Source organism: Mustela lutreola, chromosome 15 (genome assembly GCF_030435805.1).
Source record: "Mustela lutreola isolate mMusLut2 chromosome 15, mMusLut2.pri, whole genome shotgun sequence".
In the NCBI taxonomy this organism is placed as follows: domain Eukaryota; kingdom Metazoa; phylum Chordata; class Mammalia; order Carnivora; family Mustelidae; genus Mustela; species Mustela lutreola.
The window spans coordinates 26078433-26099606 of NC_081304.1; the positions used below are offsets into that span (position 1 = coordinate 26078433).

Consider the following 21174-nt stretch of genomic DNA (forward strand, 5'->3'; position numbering starts at 1 on the left):
ATTTCAGGCACATCCAAGGATCCCTTTATTTACAGCAAATAAGTAAATTTACATCATAGTCTCTCAAAGTTGACAAAGCACTACACTTTCCCAAACATCAAACCTCAGATCTCTGCTTTTGTGGTCCCCCTCTGGCCATTCTTTCTCAGATTCTTTCATAGGCTCTAATAGTTCTTTAAAATGGAATAATAATACAGGGTTCTCTATCCTAGAACCTCTTCTTTTAGCCCCTGCACACTCTCCTTGGGTAAGCTCATCAACCCTTGTGGTTTTTAGTACCACTGGATACAAATGGTCTCCAAATCCCTCCCTTCTGAGATATAAAATATATTTTTTTAAGATTTTATTTTTAATTATTTGACAGAAAGTGAGAAAGCACAAGCAGGGGGAGGGAGGTGGGGGTGAGAAGCAGACTCCCCGATGAGCAGGGAGCCCCATGCAGGACTCAATCCCAGGATCCTGGGATCATGACCTGAGCCAAAGGCAGACACTCAACCATCTGAGCCACCCAGGTAACCGGAGACATAAAATCTTTATAACCCAAAGCCCAGTGGCCATATTCCACCTTGACAACTCCCAGCTTCCATGTTCTTCATCAAGGTGATGCCCAACATCAAATTCCTCTCTCTCCCTCCAGATCTCCCTCTTCTGTTCTGATAGTCTTTATCTCTGAGTAAATGGTCAGCCCCCCTTTCCCTACATGCTATTAGTTACTAATTCCCCATCATACTGCTTTATCTATTCCTTTTTTTTTTTTTTAAAGTAATCTCTACACCCACTACGGGGTGGGTGGCTCGAACCCACAACCCCAAGATCAAGAGCTGCATGCTCTTTTGAGCCAGCCAGGCACCCCAAACCCTGCTATTTTTGAATGCTCCTTCAAACAAATACATTGTGGTATGAAAAGAAACTGAAAAAGAAAGAAAGAAGGAGAAAGGGGAACTATAAAGTCCTTTTGCAAGTAAAGAATTGAAAGAAAACCTCTTAGAAATCTGTTATCAGAGTAGTTTCTTGTTTACTATGAGTGAAAATTCAAGTTACAGGACACAAGTGGAGACTGAGCTCCCAGAATCCATGTCTTACCCATTCGGAAGTCAATGTAGCCCTCTCCTCCACTGATGACGAGCATAGACTTCAGAGGCGCCTGGCTGCCGGGCTCCTGTGTAGATGGCCCTGCCTTGTCACCTGTTAGATCTGTGCCACTGCTGCTAGTTTGTGGGCTGACAACTTGACCTGTTTGTGCAAAAACAGAAGTGGATGTTACTTATCAGACTAGGGTGGGAAGACTCGTTTTCTCTGAATATTTTCAGAAAGTTGAACAAAAAGGTAAATATATTCTGGTACAACCAAAGTACTGGGGATGCCAGAAGCCTCTACATGATCTGAAAATATCTATAAAAGTCTTAAGAACCCAATTTGAAAATCTAAGTAGAGCCATTTTGTACCAAAGCAGGAATGGGTCCAAGACCCATTATGAGATCTGTGTATGGCCAGGCTGATCTTCACTGCCTGCTTCAGACTATTACAATCTACATCTTTTTGACCTGAGGGGCAGAGGAAAGGGTACATGTGCATTTGTAAAAGAGATAAGGTCTTCAATGCAAGCCCTATGAGTTCGGATATTCATAATTAATATTTAAATGTATTTTGAATCCACGGTATTCCTCTCATATTTAAGAAAATTGCATCTTATTTATAATTTAGCTTACTCAAATAAAATTACTAGCAAATGTGCCATTTATTCTAAATTTAAGTTCTAAGGTAGAATACTTGCTTGAAATGGTTTGAAAACCTTTAATATGCATAGTTAAATGAACTAGATTTTTAGGTATAAATATTAATTAAAAAAAAAAAAATGAGGGGCGCCTGGATGACTCAGTGGGTTAAAGCCTCTGCCTTCAGCTCAGGTCATGATCCCAGGGTCCTGGGATCGAGCCCTGCATCGGGCTCTCTGCTCAGCAGGGAGCCTGCTTCCCTTCCTCTCTCTCCACCCGTCTCTCTGCCTACTTGTGATCTGTGTCTGTCAAATAAATAAAATCTTCTAAAAAAAATGAGAAGTTGAAGAATATATATGCAACATAACTAAGTTCAAAAATAGAAAAAAAAAAAGACTACACATTGTTTATAGATTTGTTCAAATGTAAAAATATAAAAACATGGGCAGGATACCTATCAGTTTTAGGACTGTGGTAACAGATGGAGAGGAAAAGGGGAACAGGTTGGGACTAGAGGAATACAAAGAAGACTCAAAAGGGATTCTAGGACTCTTTTTTCACAAAAGCAAAAAGATACTGCTATCAGCAATTCCATTTTTAGGAATTTATCCTAAGGAAATGACTATGTAAATATACAAGGTGTATATTTCAGGAAGCTCATTACCATGTTGTTAAGAATACTGAGTAACTGGTTAGGGTACCAGGTGCCAGCTCTGCACACTGAATCATTTCATCTTTGGAACACCCTCAGGAAAATGAAGACAACGGTTAAGTTTATGTGCCATCCTGACTAGGCTCTGGTGCACAGACCTGTGGCCAAACTCCAGTCTAGGGTATAGCTGTGAAGGTGTTTTTTTAGATATAATTCACACTTAAATCAGTGGACATGAGTAAAGCAGATGATTCTCTATAATGTCGGTGGGCCTCATCCAATCAGCTAAAGACCTTCAGAGAAAAAGGTCCCCTGAGGAAGAAGGAATGCTCTGGACTCCAGCTGCAACATCAACTCTTTCCTGGGTCTCCAGCCTGCTGGACTCCCTGCAGATTTCAGACCTGCCAGCCCCCAGAATCACATGAGCCAATTCCTTAAATTAAATCAATCACTTGTTCTCTCTTATACCTATTGGTTCTGCTTCTCTGAAGAACCCTAACACACTGAAACACTATCATGTCCAATGTCATGCAGCTGGTGTGGTGAAGTTAGAGTTGAACTTTGTAGAGCTCCAAAACTTATGTCTCAAGAAGGAAAATAATTCAAAATGTGGGTCCTGCTTGCACACAGTCAGTCACATCAGTTTAATATTCTTTTTCTTTTTTTAAAGATTTTATTCATTTGACAGAGAGAGAGAGATCACAAGTAGGCAGAGAGGCAGGCAGAGAGAGAGAGGGGAGGAAGCAGGCTCCCTGTGGAGCAGAGAGCCCGATGTGGGGCTTGATCCCAGGACCCTGGCATCATGACCTGAGCCGAAGGCAGAGGCTTTAACCCACTGAGCCACCCAGGCGCCCCCAGTTTAGTATTCCTAATGGACAGAACATTTTCCCCTGGACAGCACCACTGGCACCTTTCATCTAGATGGTGCTATATAGTTCCAAAGTACTTTAGTTAATTTTCACAAAAATGAGGTCAGCAAAGCAGAGATTAGTCATGTCCACTTAGGAAATGAGGACGAGTCTCAGAAGTGAAGTGACTTGCTCAAGATAACTAGGCAAGTGGCGAGGCAGGGACTCCTAGTCTGCTGCCCTTTGCCACAACAGAGAAAGGCACCAAACCACGGTCTCCTTCTCTTCCTGTATATGACCTTGACGAGAGGGGCTTCTGTCTACCATCTCCTTTATTAGGCCATGATTGTTTCTGATATTCTGTGGTGACAAAACAGTACCACCACTTTTCAAAAGCGAGCAAGTCTCTTAAATAAAAATCAACAAGTTTGTTCTCAGGGAGAGAAGAGAGATTCCAAAACAATTTCATTCAAATATCCCTACAGTGCTTTATCTATGCCTCCGTTATAACTTTTCGTATATTACACTGGAATTATTTGTAATGCCAGTTCTTAGCATTAGACTAGGTAGTGGAACCAAGGGATAGAGGAGAGACAGTTATATGCAACCTCTTGACAGAATAATCTAACTCACCTGGGACTGCCACAAAGAATTTCACAGCATCCCGGTGCCCATGGAAGCAAAGCTGTGCATGTGCCATCGAACAATAGGGTATAAATGTCCCCGGAGTCACTTTATCGCTGTTTTCATCACCATACACACGGATTACACTGCCTGGACGATTTCCTGGTGCTCCTGAGGTTTTATTCGCTGCAAAAGAAAAACCAAACACCAAACATTTTCCCGCTGGAAGCAGCAATGGTGTAGGATGTTACTGGTTAATCCTTATGATAGTATCTAAAAGCTACAGCCAGTTGAGGTAAAAACAATGGCAGCAATGCCAACTCAAGACAAAGCTGGGAAAAAAAAAAGGTAACATAGCATGCTAGTTATTTTTAAGTACCTCAGTAAATGGAGCAGGGGATTTTGCCAGTCTAGCAATAACTACACTTACTTTTTAAACACATCTGTTAATTAAAACAAAAACAAACTTACTTTTAAAAAACCAAATTTGAATCTTGGGTATGTCTGCTTTATTTTTATGTATTTTTAAAATCCCCATTTTAGAAAACTAACCAGTTATACAGTTTAAAGTAAATGGGTATATTATTAAATAAAAATTTCATACTTTTATTTTCTGATTTTCCTCCCCTGTGGTAAGAATATCTCCCTTGAGCGGGTGTTAAGAAGCTGTGTTTAAGAGGATGCAGCCACTCTAACAGAGTAGCTTTTATCTACACCAGACTGAGGGCTTGCTGCATTACTGTAGAACAACCAGACTCACAAAACATCCCCATTCCATGGGCCAGTAAGTGAATGAAAGAAACATGGTTGGTAATAAGAGTAAACAATGGAGATTAATGGCAGTTTTAAGAGATGCGTCGTGTTTTTACTGGAAGGAAAACAAAGTCTGGAAGAAAGTTCAGCTGCAACGAAAGATGATAAATACATGAAGCTGCTGAGCAGTAGTTTGGTGGCCGTGGAACAAACGTTAAAAAATAAAACCAACAGAGAACGCCTGCTGCGATGCAGTGATTGTGAGAAGATGGCACTGAGGAACATTCAAGAGGGCATCTAGAGCCGGAGGACAGCCTCCTGGTGGGCATGAGAAGCCAGGAAGAAGAGCTGGGTTCAGGATCTGCACTTACCCCTCAGCCCCAGTAAGCGTCCCTGGTGGAGGATTACGGCTACAGTGAGAGAGGAGGAAAGGGACATGGAGAGGTGCATGGCAGGGGGGACGAGCACTACCATGAGCCTCCACTCTCGCGGCTTCTCTTCTATCTGCTAGCTTGGCGCTCTAAGCTCCTCACTACAGTAACAGAATCCAACTTGGTGTGATACCAAGTAACATGGAAAGTTCTTACCAAAGCTTCTGTAGACCATCTCTGCTCAAAAAGGACTATTTGATTTGATCACTGTGATTTTGCTTTTCTTAATTATAAAGCGATTTCAGAGAATAAGAACTTAACAGGGAGCATTTCCTAAATGCGAATATTTCCCCCTTTTCTTTAAGAAATCAGGTTCAGGGGCGCCTGGGTGGCTCAGTGGGTTAAGACCTTTGCCTTCAGCTCAGGTCATGATCTCAAGGTCCTGGGATTGAGCCCCGTGTCAGGCTCTCTGCTCAGCAGGGAACCTGCTTTCCTTCCTCTCTGCCTACTTGTGATCTCTGTCAAATGAATAAATAAAATCTTTCAAAAAATAAAGAGAAAAAAAAAAAGAAATCGGGTTCAAATAGCTATGCTAAAATGGAATTCTCTTTTATAAAGAAGGGAGATGAACTCATGCAGATTTATAAGTAATTGCACAAAAGACAGTTGGGATTAAGAACTTGGGTTCTTCAAAGGCTCCAGACAGACCACCTTCCAAGCATCTCCCCTTCTCCCTGAAGAAAGGCAGGCAATTCCTCAGAATTATTTTATCTAATTATCAACTTATTTTCTGGACTTATGGCACTTGTTTTCAAACCATTCCCGGCCCATGAATTCTGTAACACAAAAATGCTTATTTGATGAATAATCAATGTAATGGAACATAACATGAAGAACATACAATGTACACTTTGTTCACAAAAATAACAATAATGAAACATAATGTAAAAAACATACAATGTACATTTTGTTCCCATCCTTTTCACATACAGGAGAGAATGCTTGTCTCCAGCATCACAAGCACTTGCTAACCTAAGAAACTTTTCCCACATTTTCAAAACCTCAAATAAGTCAAGTGGAATATCCTATAGTAATTGCCAGAGGGATGTGAAGAACCAGAATGATTCTAGGCCCTGTTTCTGGACATTGATGTACTAACCCTTAAGAAAGCCAGACGTCAGCCTTTATTTAAATAATGAAATAGGACTGTGATCCCTGAATTTCGAAGAAAAGCCTCCCACAATGGAACATTTTTAGTTATAAAGGTTGGTCCCGACAGACACTATTAATTCACTACAATGTATACGTTTTGTAGAAGTAATGAAGAAACAACAGTTACGTCTTTGTCATCAGCTCAGTTCCTGGATTACCATAGATTTGCTAATACCAAAATCATTCCCTTTGCCTGAATTCTGGACACAACTAAACCCTGCAACTCTTCTGTCTGCACTGTGACAGTCAGCTAAAAATATACTTACTTTCTGTCAGTGGGATGGAGATGATGACACCGTTTCCTGTCCCCACCCACAAACGATTGCAAGACACCGTAAGAGCTGTGATCCTCACAAAAGAGAAGCCCAGTTTTCCAGTACCTGTACAGTGGGTGGGAAAAATCTTTATTGAGAAACTAGAACAGATGATGTCTTAAGCTCCAAATCCCTTAGAATGGCTAGATTAATACAAGACAGAAGAAATGTGATCAGAGCTAGTTGGATGTTTCCTAAAGGTGCATATCAAAGCAAACTTTCATTGGGCTTTATCACCTGTCTGATTACTCACTATTAATGGAAAAAGAAAATTCTACAAGTGGCTGACATTACATTATCATTCAGAAAAAAAATACTGTTAATCAAGAGGTATGACACAAGATTTAATTAAGGAGCTGCCAAACCAAACCCAAAACAAAACAAAACAAACAAACAAAAAAAAACAGAGTTTGCCAGATTGGAAAACCCAAGGTCCTTTGTTTTTATAAGCCGAAAGAGAGAGTTCTACTTTGCCTTAAATTTATTTGCATAGATAAAAACAATCTTTAAAAGAACTTACAGTCTTTCCTTATTTACACATTTTGATTCTAGAGCAATTTTGAAATCTTAGGGTATCACAGGCATGTAATTTAGGGAGAACAGATGCATTTTTTTTATTTGAAAGGAACTTTTAACAACAGATTTTATTTTCTGAGTCTTGAAAGAAAAATTCTTAAACAGATAATCATACATTTAAGACAAATAACATTTACTTACTCACAAATTCTACTTACAATAACTGAGAATATGATCACAAACAGTGTTAGAAGCCTTAATTACCATTCAGTCTAAGCTAGAGATCTTTAAGCTATGGTCAAAATATATTCCTGAAATTGGGGGGCGTGGGTGGCTGTTGGTTAAGCACCGGACTCCTGGTTTCATCTGAGGTCATGATCTTGCAGTCCTGGGATCGAGCCCCCCACTGGGCTTTGTGCTCAGTGTAGAGTCTGCATTAGATTCTTTCTCTTTCTCCCTCCTCATCTAACCCCTCCCCGCTTGTGCACGCTCTCTCGCTCTCTCTCTAAAATAGTCTTTAAAGAAAAGTATATTCCTAAAATTAGTTTGCATTTATGACATTCCTAATACTCAGAGTGCTAGATTAGGAACTAAGGATATAGGATGGAATATGCCAGAGATGGTCCCAGTTCTTTGTGGGTCTTCTGGTCTTTGTGGCAAGAAAGACAACAAACTAGAATCAAATATTATTGATGCAACCACAGTAATAAGCCCATGAAGAGAAAGCACGAGAGGACCTTTATCAAATTGGGAAATCAGGCAAGGTCTATTCTCCAGGTGACACGTAAGTTTCAGCCTGAAAACCAAGTAAAAAGGGACCAAGAAGAACTTCTCTGGCAGAGGATATAACACATATGAGGAGCCCGAAGTGGGAAGGAACCTGGTGAGCTCAGGTCAGTGTGAGCAGACAGAGTGAGTGAGGAGAGTGGTCCAGGCCCCTGGACCAGTTCTTCTGGTGTTGTCACAAAATGTCACCTCACCTAAGGTAGGAATATTCTAAAAGTGGCTGGTGTTACGTAAGTATGTCACGGTGGTACTGGCACCTTGGTTACTATGCAGCGAACAGACTGCAGTGGAAACACAGAGACCGGTTAAGAGCTTCACGGTTATCTAGCAGGGTAAGGATGGTGGCCTGGCCTACAGGGATAATGGTAGAGATAAAGAAGTAACTAATTTAAGATATTTTTGGAGACAGACTTGACAGCTCCTAGTGATGGATTAGGTGTGCGGAATAAGAGAGGAGTCAAAAATGATCCCAAATTTCTGTCAAGAGCCACAGGGTACACGGAGCATCTGCCTGACACTTTGAGTGATAAGAGCTCACCAGTCCTGAGGCAACTTATTCATTCGTTCTACCTAGCATTTGAGACCATTTAAAAATAAAACATTTTCTTCAACTGACATAGATAGAATGCTTTGGAAGCTTACCTAACATTTTGCTTACATAAGGCTCAATGTCCACATCCTGTAGGTGCTGGTAAGTGTGTGCATGATAGAGACGAAGTGTGGAATCCAAACGAATGGAGACCCACACACCGTCCCCCACCCACGCAAGCTGCCGCACCTGGCTCTCCTTCCTGGGGTGCGCGTCAAAAGATTTCTAGGAAAGATTGTTCAATCACAATGTTATTTTGATTAAACAGGAGTTCATGTTTAAAAGCTGTGTTAATTTACACAGCAATCTGGCAGGCCATGTATTAGAAGAGGCGTGTAAATAATATAAATAGGATGACTCTGACATATACAAATGCTTTTATCCCAGACTGTGGAACAAAATACAGAACAAACAGCTTCAGGATGCTGGACTTGGGCACTGTGCAGGGTATCAACTTACCAAAGTAACACTGGCATATCCAGACTCTGTAACAGTGTTCAACAAAAAGCCTGAATTTGATCTCGGGATTTTGTATTGCTGCAGAGCAACGCATGAAGTAAAAGCCTATTTAGAATTAAACAAAAAGGAACCTACATTGCTCTGTGTGTGTATCTCTGCATGCAGGAACTAGATTTGGAAAAAAGGGATAAGGACTTTTACCTTAAATTTTTCCTGACCTTTTTCTTTAACAATTAGAATGAATTTGTATATTGCGGCAAAACTTTTAAGAGAGCAATGCTAAGAGGTTTTTATTTTTAAAACAAGTTGCCAATTGCAATCTTATTTCTCAGTCTCTGACACAGGTATGAATTTTCCTAGATCCACATGGAGTGACAGAGACAGAGGAAACCTCCTTCCACAAAAAACCCAAGCGTAAGTACACATATCAAGAACCAAGAATCCCAATAATACACGCGTTACATCTATGGATATTCAGACACACATTTAAATATTCATGTGTGCATCCTCCTTCCTTAAAAACAACAACAACAACAAAAAAACCAAAAAAACCATTTCCCACCATAGTCAAAAGTGGCAAGAGAGGTGAAGTAACACAGAAAGCTGTCACCCAGGGGCACCTGTGGCTCAGTCAGTTAAGCAGCTGCCTTCGGCTCAGGTCACGATGCCAGGATCTTGGGGATGAAGCCTCACATTGGGCTCCCTGCTCAGCAGGGAATCTGCTTCTTTCTCTCCCTCTGCTCCTCCCCCCAGCTCTCTCTCTCCAAAAAATAAAATTTAAAAATCTTAAAAAAAAAAAAGCTGTTCTCCAATCCATCATTGATGTGCCCTTTAGACTCAGAAAACAGTTTCTAAAGAAGTTAAATATAACTATAGTCTTCAGAAAAGGCAAATTCAGTAACTAAAGAAAGTATAGGTTAACTTACCTCTATTTTCATAGCCTTCGGCTGAACCACATAAACTTTGTTCCTATAGCCACACCAGACTTTGTCATGTACCACAGCCATACACCGGACGGAATGGTGAGGCCGCCCAAGGTCTAACAGGTGATAGTTGGACAAATCCCACTGTCCATCTTTAAAATAAGAAGTAAATTATTAGTTAATGCATATCACCTTTCACTCTATTTTAACATAAGAAACATTGTATTTGGGTGCATTAATACAATTATAGGTGATCACTGCAAAATACCGCATAGTTTATCTTTTCTTTGCGGAGACTGAATTCTCTCCTTCTGTCTACTTACTGCACAGTTGGGGAAGATGTCCAATGAGTCACCCGTGGCCTGGATTTCCACACTCACTCGCAGTGATGTGATAAATCAGATACCAGTTATCCGTTTGTAATAACAGTTTAAGAATCAGAATGGACTTAGTATTATTTTCTGGATAATCTTTCTCTCTCTCTCTCTCTCTCACTTGCATTTTGATTTATATTGTAAATGTTAAGGACAACACATTGCTAATAATACTAACACTTCAGGAATTACACACCCAATAACCTCTGATAGCAGAAATACAAATGGGAATCAGCCACTGAAAGCTTGCTTTTGTAGAGTCTGCTTGAACAATTTCAGTGAAAGAAAACGTACTGCCTCACAAAGCGGCTGTTCCATTTTCCAAAAGCTGTAACCGTCCGAAAAGTACTCCCCACACCTAACTAGTTGATCTTAGAATGTCATCGCCCATCAGTCTGTAGCTTTGCGCAATGGGCACAGAAGAACTCAGTCCCACTTCATTCCTGCCCTATGTTTTCTCCTCTCAAAATGAAGCACTCTTGGGATGTGCTCTGTATGTATTACAGTTTGCAGACCCTTCATCCTAACTCTACTTTGTTCATTTAACATGCTGTCAGTCTACTGCAGCAGAGCAGGGTGATCACCAGTCCTGTTCTGGACACAAGGTTCTAGGAGGCTGAAGGTGTTCAGTAACCTGTATTAAGTTTGGGGTCGACCTTTAGGTACTTCTCATTCTTCAGACATGTTGCCCCCTTTTTACTCTTCTGAACCCCAACGTAGAACTTTACATTTATACTTATTATGCCTTTTGTCTGTTCTTCAATATAATTTTGGGTTCAGCTTGCCAAAACATTTACTTATTTATTTATTAAAAGATTTTATTTATTTATTTGACAGACAGAGATGAGGAAGGAAGCAGAGGAGGAAGCAGGCGAGCAGAGAGCCTGACGCGGGGCTCGATCCCCGGACCCTGGGATCACGACCCGAGCCAAAGGCAGAGGTTTTAACCCACTGAGCCACCCAGGCGCCCCCCAAAACATTTATTACCACATTTTTTCTAGGCTTTTGTACTTATTAGATGACTGACCACGAAGTGACTGAAAACCTGTGCCTCCAGTTTCATCTATAAAATGAGGATGACAACAGAAACTTCTTCATAAATTGCTGTGAGGATTAAGCTCAGAGAGTCTACAAAGGGTCTAAACAAGGTAAAAGGGAGCCCCCCACCTCTGATGATATCGAGTCATTAAGCAGCAATCTCTAGGTACCAGTTACCAAGACACCTAGTCATCATCTACTTTTTATTTTTCTAAGCCCAAAAACATAGGAGACTTGCTAAAAATCCAAATTTAGTGTATCTATGCTTATGGAATATTTTCCTGCTCTAGCAATCTAGCAGTTAGGAAATGAATGATAATTTTTGGCTGATATATGTATCAAGGAGTTAGGAAGTGTCATATGCTCACTTCTCTAGTTCCCTTTTAACTCAAGGCACATTTTTGGACCTTGACCATCCCTCCCATCTGTAGATGATAAATACACTGGTTTTAAAGAGGAAGAATAAAAATAATAGGACACAAAAATGACTAAACCATATCCAATTAAAAACTTTTTAATGGATGCAAATTATCTTAAAAATGTTGAGCAACAAGGGCGCCTGGGTGGCTCAGTGGGTTAAAGCCTCTGCCTTTGGCTCAGGTCATGATCTCAGGGTCCTGAGGCCGAGCCCCACATTGGGCTCTCTGCCTGCCTCTCTGCCTACTATCTGTCAAATAAATAAATAAAATCTTAAAAAAAAATACTGAACAACAAAAATGCCAACCTTCCCTCTCATTAAATGTCTCCTAACTGAAGAAGTGTATGAACGAGAAACCAGTGCCCCCATCTCACATTATGCCAAAGTATCCTGAAATAATAAACACGTGCACTCACTATCTACTGAAGTCATATACTGTTAGTGTTCAGTTTAAACTTTTATTTTCACTTTTTTTTTTTTTTTTTTTAGATTTTATTTATTTGAGAGAGAGACAAGTGAGAGAGAGCACGAGAGGGGAGAAGGTCAGAGGAAAAAGCAGACTCCCCGTGGAGCTGGGAGCCCAATACGGGACTCAATCCTGGGACTCCGGGATCAGCACCTGAGCCAAAGGCAGTTGCTTAACCAACTGAGCCACCCAGGCGCCCTAAAGCTTTATTTCTTCTCTTATTAGGTATCATTTCTTTAAAACACAGGCCAATCTGCTAGAAAATGATTTTGCAAAGCAACAAACTGGGCACATCATATATTCATAACAACTCACCAATTCCTCTGTGAAAGATTGCAAGGGTGCCATCAGCCAGGGCCACTAACACAATTCCTTTCACGTGTCTGCAACAGGAAAAGGGATTTCAGGACTCTCCATTTGGGAATGCGGGAGGGACCACATGCTACTGAACTAGTTCACAGGCCCTCAGAGGGCCAATCCATGATATTCCAGATATACCAGAACCTAAAGAATTTTTTTTTTTAAAGTCATCTCTACGCCTAGTGTGGGGCTCAAAGTCACGACCCCAAGATGAGGAATCACATACTCTATACTGACCCAGCACGGCGCCCCAGAACACACTCTTCTTGAGAAAGTCTTGCTATGAAAATGTCAGCTGAACTAAACAAAAAGCCTGTGCAGACTTTCTTATTTCACTTTCTGGCCCCAAGCTGCTCTTGTCACAGAAGGGCCAAAGACCCGAGAGAGGTGCCTTAAATGGAACTAACAGTCAGCTCTGTGGACTTAGGAGTTTTTGATAGAGACATACAGGAAAGGACTAGTGAATCAATGCCCCAGTCCACAACTCACCAATTCTAAAGACCCCTCCAACAAACAAATTAATAGGTATTCATTGATTCTCTCCCCAGAGTACTACAGAACTCACCTGACAAGCTGGTGAGGAATCAACCTGACAAGTTAGACTTAAAGCTCTATATAGGAATTATTTCACTTTGTAGTAAGTAAGAGTTTCAATCTCATTCAGCTTCTCTGATTCCACAAGTGGGAAAGAAAAATCTGGATACTGACTTATAGCTTATACCAAAGATAGCTTATACCAAAATATATATTTTTGAAAGAAGAATTTCTAAAATAAAACTTACACAATACTGAGAATCGAATCTTTAAGTTTAATAGAATGGAGACATTTCCTCCACTGGGCTACAGATGAATGCACATACAAACTGCAAGAACAAAATCGAGACTGGTAAGGCACAGAGAACAGCAAGTTGTTGCTTACATCCAATAATGACCACAAAGTTCCCTTAGGAGGTAAGAAGAGTAACACAAAAATCTTAGGAAATAACAACAACGAGAGTCTAACATAAAGAAATAAGCTGCTTACGCAAAAGTAAACACAGAAGAGCGAAAAGTCAGAACTAGAATAATGCACAGTCAGTAAGTTTCAGATTCCCACAGACTTCAGAATCCTTGGCTAAAATCTGTTTTAAAAAATGGCCTTACTCTTCTACTACACCAAACTATAACTTTCTGATGACACACTAGCTTGCATCAGAAAGTGGCAAGCTATGGCCTGCAGGCCAAATCTGTCTCCATATAGTGTGCGAGATAAAAATGATCTTCACATTTTTAAATGGCTGGGAAAAATCAAGAGTATCTATTGACGTCTGAGGCTTCCAGCATCCACACAGCATTCCAGGAGCCCAGCTGTGCTCCCTACGTGCGTGCTGCCCGCACGGTGGCTGTCTGCACCAGCACGCCAGAGCTGAGAAGCTGTGAGAGCTCATGTGGCCACAGAGCCCCATACATTTCTTATCTGATGCTTCAGAGAAAAAGTTGGCTGACCCTCCACTCTGCAGTATTAAGACTCCTAAGGAAAAGATGTACTAGTGGGTGACCTTACTTAACCTGTGCAGAAGCACAGTTTCTGGAGACTCTTCATTGTACTAGAATGTGAACCAACCACATAATGTTCGTCATCATCTCTTAGGCTTTCAGACTGGGATCTGTCTGGTCTCCCTAGTGTGTTTCGCAGTTACGTTCAGAATGTTCTGAACTGGGCCTTTGTGCAGCCGAACAGATTAATCGTTGGTATTTCCTGAATATACTCTAGCCTATGTAAGCCTTCTATGCACCCATAATTCCGTCTCTGGGCTGTTCAGGATCTTCTATTTCTGGATCACCCAGATTTTCAAGTTTTATTTACCTCTTCTTCCAAGAATATTACATAAAGACAATATTCTGTGACAAAGAACTATATGATTTAGCACTCATAAACAATGCAAGTCCAGTTTATGAATTAATTAGAATATCATCTCAAAATTTGTAAGTACATAAAGTTCTCTGCTTTAATATGCACTTTTTGTTGTATGCCTATGCACCACATTTTACTTATTTATCTTCTGATTCCAAAAGCTAGTATTAAGAGTTGGCACCTACCAGCCATTCTGAGCTCCAAGCCACATAGTTGGTAAAAGGCTACTCATCTTCTGAGCTTCTTCTCTCACCAGGTCTTGTTCATTTGGCAATACTGATAACTGATCTTTATATGCATCCGAGTCATTACTAGCAAGGTGGGGAAAAGGAAAGCATCTGAGTATGCTTAGCTGCAGTTTTCAAGGACTGAACATTTCCACATTTTAGTTTTAGTTTAACAGCTTGAAAAAAAAAAAAAAAAAATCAAACACCAGCATTCCAAAAAACCCAAACTTAAATGCTTATCATAAATACTTCAGCAGCTGTACCAGAAGTAACATTAACATACTAAAGAGAACCAAGGTGCAGACAAGGGAGTTAAGACATCGTAATATAGCAGTTAACATCCAGACTTATAATTACGGTTCTCCCTTAGGGTTATTTTGAATTTTTAAATTTTTTTTTCTTAGGGAAAAGAAGAGGAAGGCATGGTTTGTTATAAGACAAAACACACACACACACACACACACACACACACACACACACACACAGAAGGAGTATAAAGAATTTTCTAGGGGCACCTGGGTGGTTCAGTAGGTTAAGAGTCTGCCTTTACGTTAGGTCATGTCCCAAGCCCCGCATCAGGCTCCCTGCTCAGTGGGGAGTCCGCCTCTCCCTCAGTTCATGCTCTCTTTTGCTCTCTCTCTTAAATAAAAATCTTTAAAAAATTTTTTTTCTAAAATAAATTATTATGCTAAAACACACTCATATTCTCTCCTAAGACCTTCCTTCTTTGGACTGTCAGAACATTTTTAGAAAAAGGTAAGTGGGCTATCAAATTCGAGAGAGAAAAAGTTGTTATTCCTAAAAAGAGGACTTTTTTTTTTTTTGGAGATTCTTTTTATTATTTGACAGAGAGAGAGAGAGAGAGAGCATTAAGGAGGCGGAGTTGCAAACAGAGGAAGAAGGAGAAGCAGACTCCCCGCTGAGCAGGGAGTCTGACTTGGGACCCTGGGATCATGACCTGAGCTGAAGGCAGACACTTAACCGACTGAGCCACCCAGGCACCCAAGATGACTTTATTCTTATATTGACAAATGTTAATAGACACTTATCACTCTATAAACAAGAGGAGGAATATTAAATTAAAAAAAGAATCACATTTAGACAGATCTCTATCAGCTTTCTATAAAGGCCTAGAGAAGGCAGAAAATAATGAATTCATTAAATGGGCCTAGATTTCCTTTTGCTTTAAAGGAAGAGCTATTTGCCAGAAAAAATTTTAAAAAGTCATCCAAACCCACATGGGAAATCTAGACTGTGAATTTCACAGCTAACTGGGGCTGGAGAGAAAGGAGGGCTGGGGAGGAAAATGGCACAGTTACAGTCTGAATGGGAATGAAAAAACAAATCATATCAGAAGAGAAAATGACCAGGAAGATTTTGATTATTGTACCTATAGGCAAGGGCTTCTTTGTGTGTTTTTTTCACCTTGTTTTGTTTTTTAAGTTAGAAGGAATAGAGAACATAAGGAGAGGGGAGGGGAGGGGAATCCAGAGCAGATGCAGTGGAAGGAGAGATGGAGACCTAGTACGAATACTGTGGCTGCTTGAGAGGATTTTGTTCCTTTCATGTGAGCACTTTCCTGGTTTCCTAAGTTGCTGACCCATCTGCATACCTTGACTGATACACCGGCGAGAGGTCTTCCGGGATTTGAACTCCCAGAGGATCTGTGAAGACGTGTTCTGTGTACACGCCGGGCTGGGAGATGTCCACGGTGTCTTCAGTTGACCCTGCATTGCCTTCTGTGGCTTCTGTTGCTTCTTCTGCTGTTGGAACGTTTTCATCTACCTCACTATTTTCTGCTTCCTTTTCTACAAAATAAATAAAACTTGCTTACTATTCTGAGATTGAGCTTTTCCCCACACAAACCACCGCTACAGAATTCCACTCCACCTACCCCATCCTCCTCCACCCTATGCCATGAAATACAGAATTCTTGGGTTTGTTTTGTTTTTGTTTTTAAAGATTTTACTCATTTGACAGAGAGAGACAGCGAGAGAGGGAACACAAGCAGGGGAAGTGGGAGAGGGAGAAGCAGGCTTCCTGATGAGCAGGGAGCCCAACATGGGGCTTGATCCCAGGACCTTGGGATCATGACCCAAGCCGAAGGCAGACGCCTAACAACTGAGCCACCTGAGTGCCCCCAAACACAGAATTCTTGTTTTAATAGGCATTACAACAGTATTACAGTGTCTTCCTTTTGAGCTTTTCACCCTCATTACTTGAAGATCCAAATCGAGTAGGAGTCTGTAATGAGGCCTCTGGGATAGGCTCTGACTCCATACTGATGACATGTAAGAAGAGAGTGATACCTGGTGGTTTTTCCATTACTGGAGAAGCACCGTTAGTACTAGGGGAAGTGGCAGCTGCTGTCACACCTTCTGCAGAACAACCAACCACTGTGATGCCCCCCAACAGGCTGTCCGTCTCTGCTGAGCTATTGCTGGTCATGCTGCCACATAAAGACGCTTTGTCTACCTGTCCAGATTCTGAAAGCTCTTCTCCTGCAGGGTAGTCTGTTTCTCTTGCTCCTGAAAAACAAGAAAAACCTTTTTCTAATAGCTAAGTAAGTACGGTTTGAAATAAGAGTGTGCAGATGGGACAACTACTTAAATACACCGCCAGCATGGTAACTTTAGATTTTATTTAAATTAACCTTCACAAAATGAGAAAGCAACTTCAAAAATTAAGATAATACTTCTATTACTGCAAGCATAACTAAACATGAAAATGTCAGAAGTGACACTTCTGTTCTTGAGTTCCTCAGCAGCCACTTAATGAGGTTAAAAACAAGGAAATCTAATATCCAACGAGTCAGTAAAAATAATCTTTTTTAATTATCAAGTATACTATTTGCAATATGGACTTCCACCACTATTAAAAGCTCATCGCCATAGGTGTACACAGTGTCTTTAGATATTAGTAATACATTGAAAAACTGAGCATTTCCCATATAAAAATAAATTTCTTGTTTCCTTTATTCAGAAGGCTGTTCTTATTCATAGCACATTAAAATATTTTGTTGCAGTAAAATATACATACGTAACATCAAACCTGCCGTATTTCAACATGTTTAAATGTACAACCCAGTGGCACTATTTATTTACACAATGCCATGCAACCACAACTATTTATGTCTGAAATTTTTCCAGCACACCTCACAGAAAATGTGTCCTCATTAACCCTGTTCCCCGAGCCTCCCCCGCCCCTATTCCTATTAATCTCTAATTTACCTCTGTCTTCATGAATCTGCCTAGTCTAGATGGCTCATATAAATGGAATCATACAACATCTGCTCTTGTGTGTCTGGGTTACTTCGCTTAGCATGTTTCCAAAATTAATCTATGTTGTAGCATGTAACAGAATTACATTCCTTCTTATGACTAAATAATATTGCATTGTGTAGGCATATCGTGAGCACCCATTTTAAACCAATGTTTTAACATTATGTAATATTCAATTCCTAACTTCAGAAGCCTTCTCTTTCTCATCAATCTAAACAGACCCTTGCTCTTTGTCCACCAGGCATCTTCTCATGTTACCATAGTTTTATTATCTTCTTAATATTTGAAAATCTTATTTAGTCATTTATTTCCAATCTATTTTTGGTCCTCCCCAGCTAGAACCTAAGCTCCATGAGAGCAGTGCATAACTGTACCTCCAGCAAGCAAGTCAGTTCCTGTCAGTAAAAAGGTGTAGATGGTAGGAAGAGAGGGACATGGCTTCCTCTTACCTGGTACGCTTGCTATACACAGAACATGAGAGTTGCAAACAGTGAAACTGTCTAGGATGTTGCCTGGTTGAACAGCATCAATAATGATAACTTTTGTAGCTGAATGAGTGCTTGTACAGATCCAGACTAGACTGGATAATTCTTCTTGATTTTTTAACTCCTTCTGCTGTTCCTATGTATACAGAGTAAGAAAATGAATGTTTAAAATGATATGTATGTGTACATATTCATACAGCTGTGCTATAACAGTAAAGGGTAATACTCTTTTGCGTTTGTTTTCAGATTTGAAAAGGCTAAAAATACAACCACCTTTCAAAATTAAATAGTAGAGTAAAAAATAGCAGTTAAAGCAGGTTAATGATAAAAATGTTCTCTATCTTGATTTTGATGGTTCTTAAATGGGTATATACATTTGTCAAAACTCTTCAAACTGTACCCATTTCAAGTGTATATACTTTATCATATGTAAAATACACCTCAGTAAAATGGATCTAAAAGAGAGTGTAAGGAACCTGCATAATAATCCCAATTAGAAGCTGGACCAGAAGTTCAGTTTTGAACCAAAAAGCTACAACCAGGAGGTCAAACATTAGTGCATACACTTACCTTAAGTTCCTGGTCTAATTTGTCTAAGCTACTCTGGGATGCACTTCGCTGTTTACTGCCTTCTGTATCCAAACCAGCAACATCCTTGTAAAATACACTTGCTCCAACAACAGAACCACCATCTCTGGTCTTCCCACCTGATAAATTGACTCCAACAGCACACCACAGCTTTTTGGGTTTGAAAAAAGGGTGGGGGGGGGATGTCAGTCATTTTCTTTCTAAAAATGTTTAGAACTTTTCACATTTCTTTAAAAATCTAATGATTATGAATATAGGTCTTTTTGTTGTTGTTCCTTTCTTTCAAGTAAACTCTCCCCAGTGTGGAGCTCAAACTCAAGACCCTGAAATTAAGAGGTGCACATTCTACTGAGTCAGACAGGCGCCCCATGAATACAGGTCTTTAATATTGAAAGTATCCCAGTTTAAAATTATAAAATAAACAATAACTTCACCCACAAAAGCAGAATTTAAACTTTTCTGGTTTTAGAAAGAAAATCCATCCAAAGTTTAAGAAATATTTCCTTTAACTTCAAAATTTACCTTCATTGATGTATCTTTCTCATCTAGAGGTCTGAGATAGACAGGCACAGGTAGATTTTTCATCTTATTTTCCCCTTGGCCATTGGTCACCTAATAATTAGGTGGGGGAGAGAGAAAGACACATTGGTAAGTCTCATCAAAAGTGAGCTCACAGAACCACTGAGCCATGGGCAAGCAATGCTGGTACATCCTTCCTCTTTGAAATCATGTCCAAGTTAATTCTGTTATTCTTATTTGAAAAAAAAAACAGAAAGTCAAGTGGCAGTTAGAAAAAATAAACAAGATACTATGGGAGCTTAGAAGAGATACACTACTTCATGTACATGTTAGTATGCTTGTGCGTGTGTATGTGTACTCATGTTTGAGTCTTTCAGGGAAAGTGAATACGGAAGTAGACAAGTAAAGCTCGTGTAAACCTGAACTGAAGTTTAAGTCAACAGTTTGGAAGGTTACATGACAATGGCTTCTTAAAACTTCTAAAAAACAAAGGTTTTTCTGAGCACCTGGGTGGCTCAGTCAGTTAAAAGGCTGACTCTGAATTTTGGCTCAGGTCATGATCTCGGGGTCCTGGGATAGAGCCCCACATCGATCTCTCTCTCCCTTTGCCCCTCCCCTCTCCACTGCTCACCGTGCGTGTGCTCTCCCTCTCTCCCTCCTTCCCCCTCTCTCACTCTGAAATAAATAAATAAATCTAAAAAAGATATATATATTTTTAAGATTTTATTTATTCGACACACAGAGAGAGAGATCACAAGTAGGCAGAGAAGCAGGCAGAGAGAGAGAGAGAAGCAGGCTCCCTGCCAAGCAGCGAGCCTGATGTGGGGCTCGACCCTGAGATTATGACCTGGACTAAAGGCAGAGGCTTAATCTGCTGAGCCACCCAGGTGTCCCTAAAAAAGATATTTTTTAAAAAATGAAATCTTCAATTAAAATACAGCAAGATACACATGCAACTCAATAGCAAAAACAAACAAACAGATTAAAAAATGGGCAAAGGATCTGAATATTTTTCCAAAGAAGGTAACAGACCGCCAACAGGTACATGTGAAGATGCTCAACATCACTAATCATTAGGGAAATGCAAATCAAAACCACAACGAGGTATCATCTCACACCTGTCAGAATTGCTACTATCAAAAAGACAAGAAGGCAAGGATGTGGAGAAAAGCAAACGTTATGTACTGATAGTGGGAATGTAAACTGGAACAGCCATTATGGGAAACAGTACGGAGGCTCCTAATAAATAAAAAATAGGGGTGCCTGGCTCATTTAGTTAGTAGAGCATGCGACTCTTGATCTCGGGGTCATGAGTTCAAGCCCCACACTGGGCACAGAGATGATTTTTTTTTTTTAAATTAAGAATAGAACTACCATACAATCCAGCAATTCCACTTCTGAGTATTCATCTGGAGAAAACAAAAACATTAACTTGAAAAGATATATGCACCTCCATGTTCACTGTAGCATTACGTACAGTAGCCAAGACATGGAAACAACTTAAGTGCCCATCAATAAATGAATGTGTAAGGGAAATGTGGTTTATAAATACAAAGGAATATTATTTAGGCATAAAAAAGAATAGTAGTTTTCCATCTGTGACAACATGAATGGAACTTGAGGGCTTTATGCTAAGGGAGGTAAATTCAGACACAGAAAAACAAATACTGTATGATCTCACTTCTGTGTGGAATCTTAAACAAACAAACATACAAAGCTCATAAACACAGAGAATAAACTGGCGGCTGCTAGAGGCAGGGGT

General features: G+C 40.2%; 1 protein-coding gene across 5 annotated transcripts in view; it reads right to left on the reverse strand.

Annotated features, from left to right (window-relative positions):
- The window catches only part of SPAG9 (sperm associated antigen 9), a 135651-nt gene that overhangs the window by 5716 nt on the left and 108761 nt on the right, over positions 1-21174 (reverse strand). For 3 of the 5 annotated variants that reach the window (XM_059150531.1, XM_059150535.1, XM_059150533.1), the window contains 14 exons: positions 19416-19505; positions 18876-19043; positions 18270-18441; positions 16849-17067; positions 16152-16347; positions 14498-14623; positions 13201-13281; positions 12374-12441; positions 9766-9914; positions 8434-8605; positions 6442-6555; positions 4964-5002; positions 3849-4025; positions 1084-1233 (listed from right to left, as the gene is read on the reverse strand). In XM_059150531.1, coding sequence (XP_059006514.1) covers positions 1084-1233; positions 3849-4025; positions 4964-5002; positions 6442-6555; positions 8434-8605; positions 9766-9914; positions 12374-12441; positions 13201-13281; positions 14498-14623; positions 16152-16347; positions 16849-17067; positions 18270-18441; positions 18876-19043; positions 19416-19505 — 1921 coding nt within the window. The remainder of the gene's footprint in view (positions 1-1083; positions 1234-3848; positions 4026-4963; positions 5003-6441; positions 6556-8433; positions 8606-9765; positions 9915-12373; positions 12442-13200; positions 13282-14497; positions 14624-16151; positions 16348-16848; positions 17068-18269; positions 18442-18875; positions 19044-19415; positions 19506-21174) is intronic. The other 2 variants (XM_059150532.1, XM_059150534.1) reach the window with 1 other exon arrangement.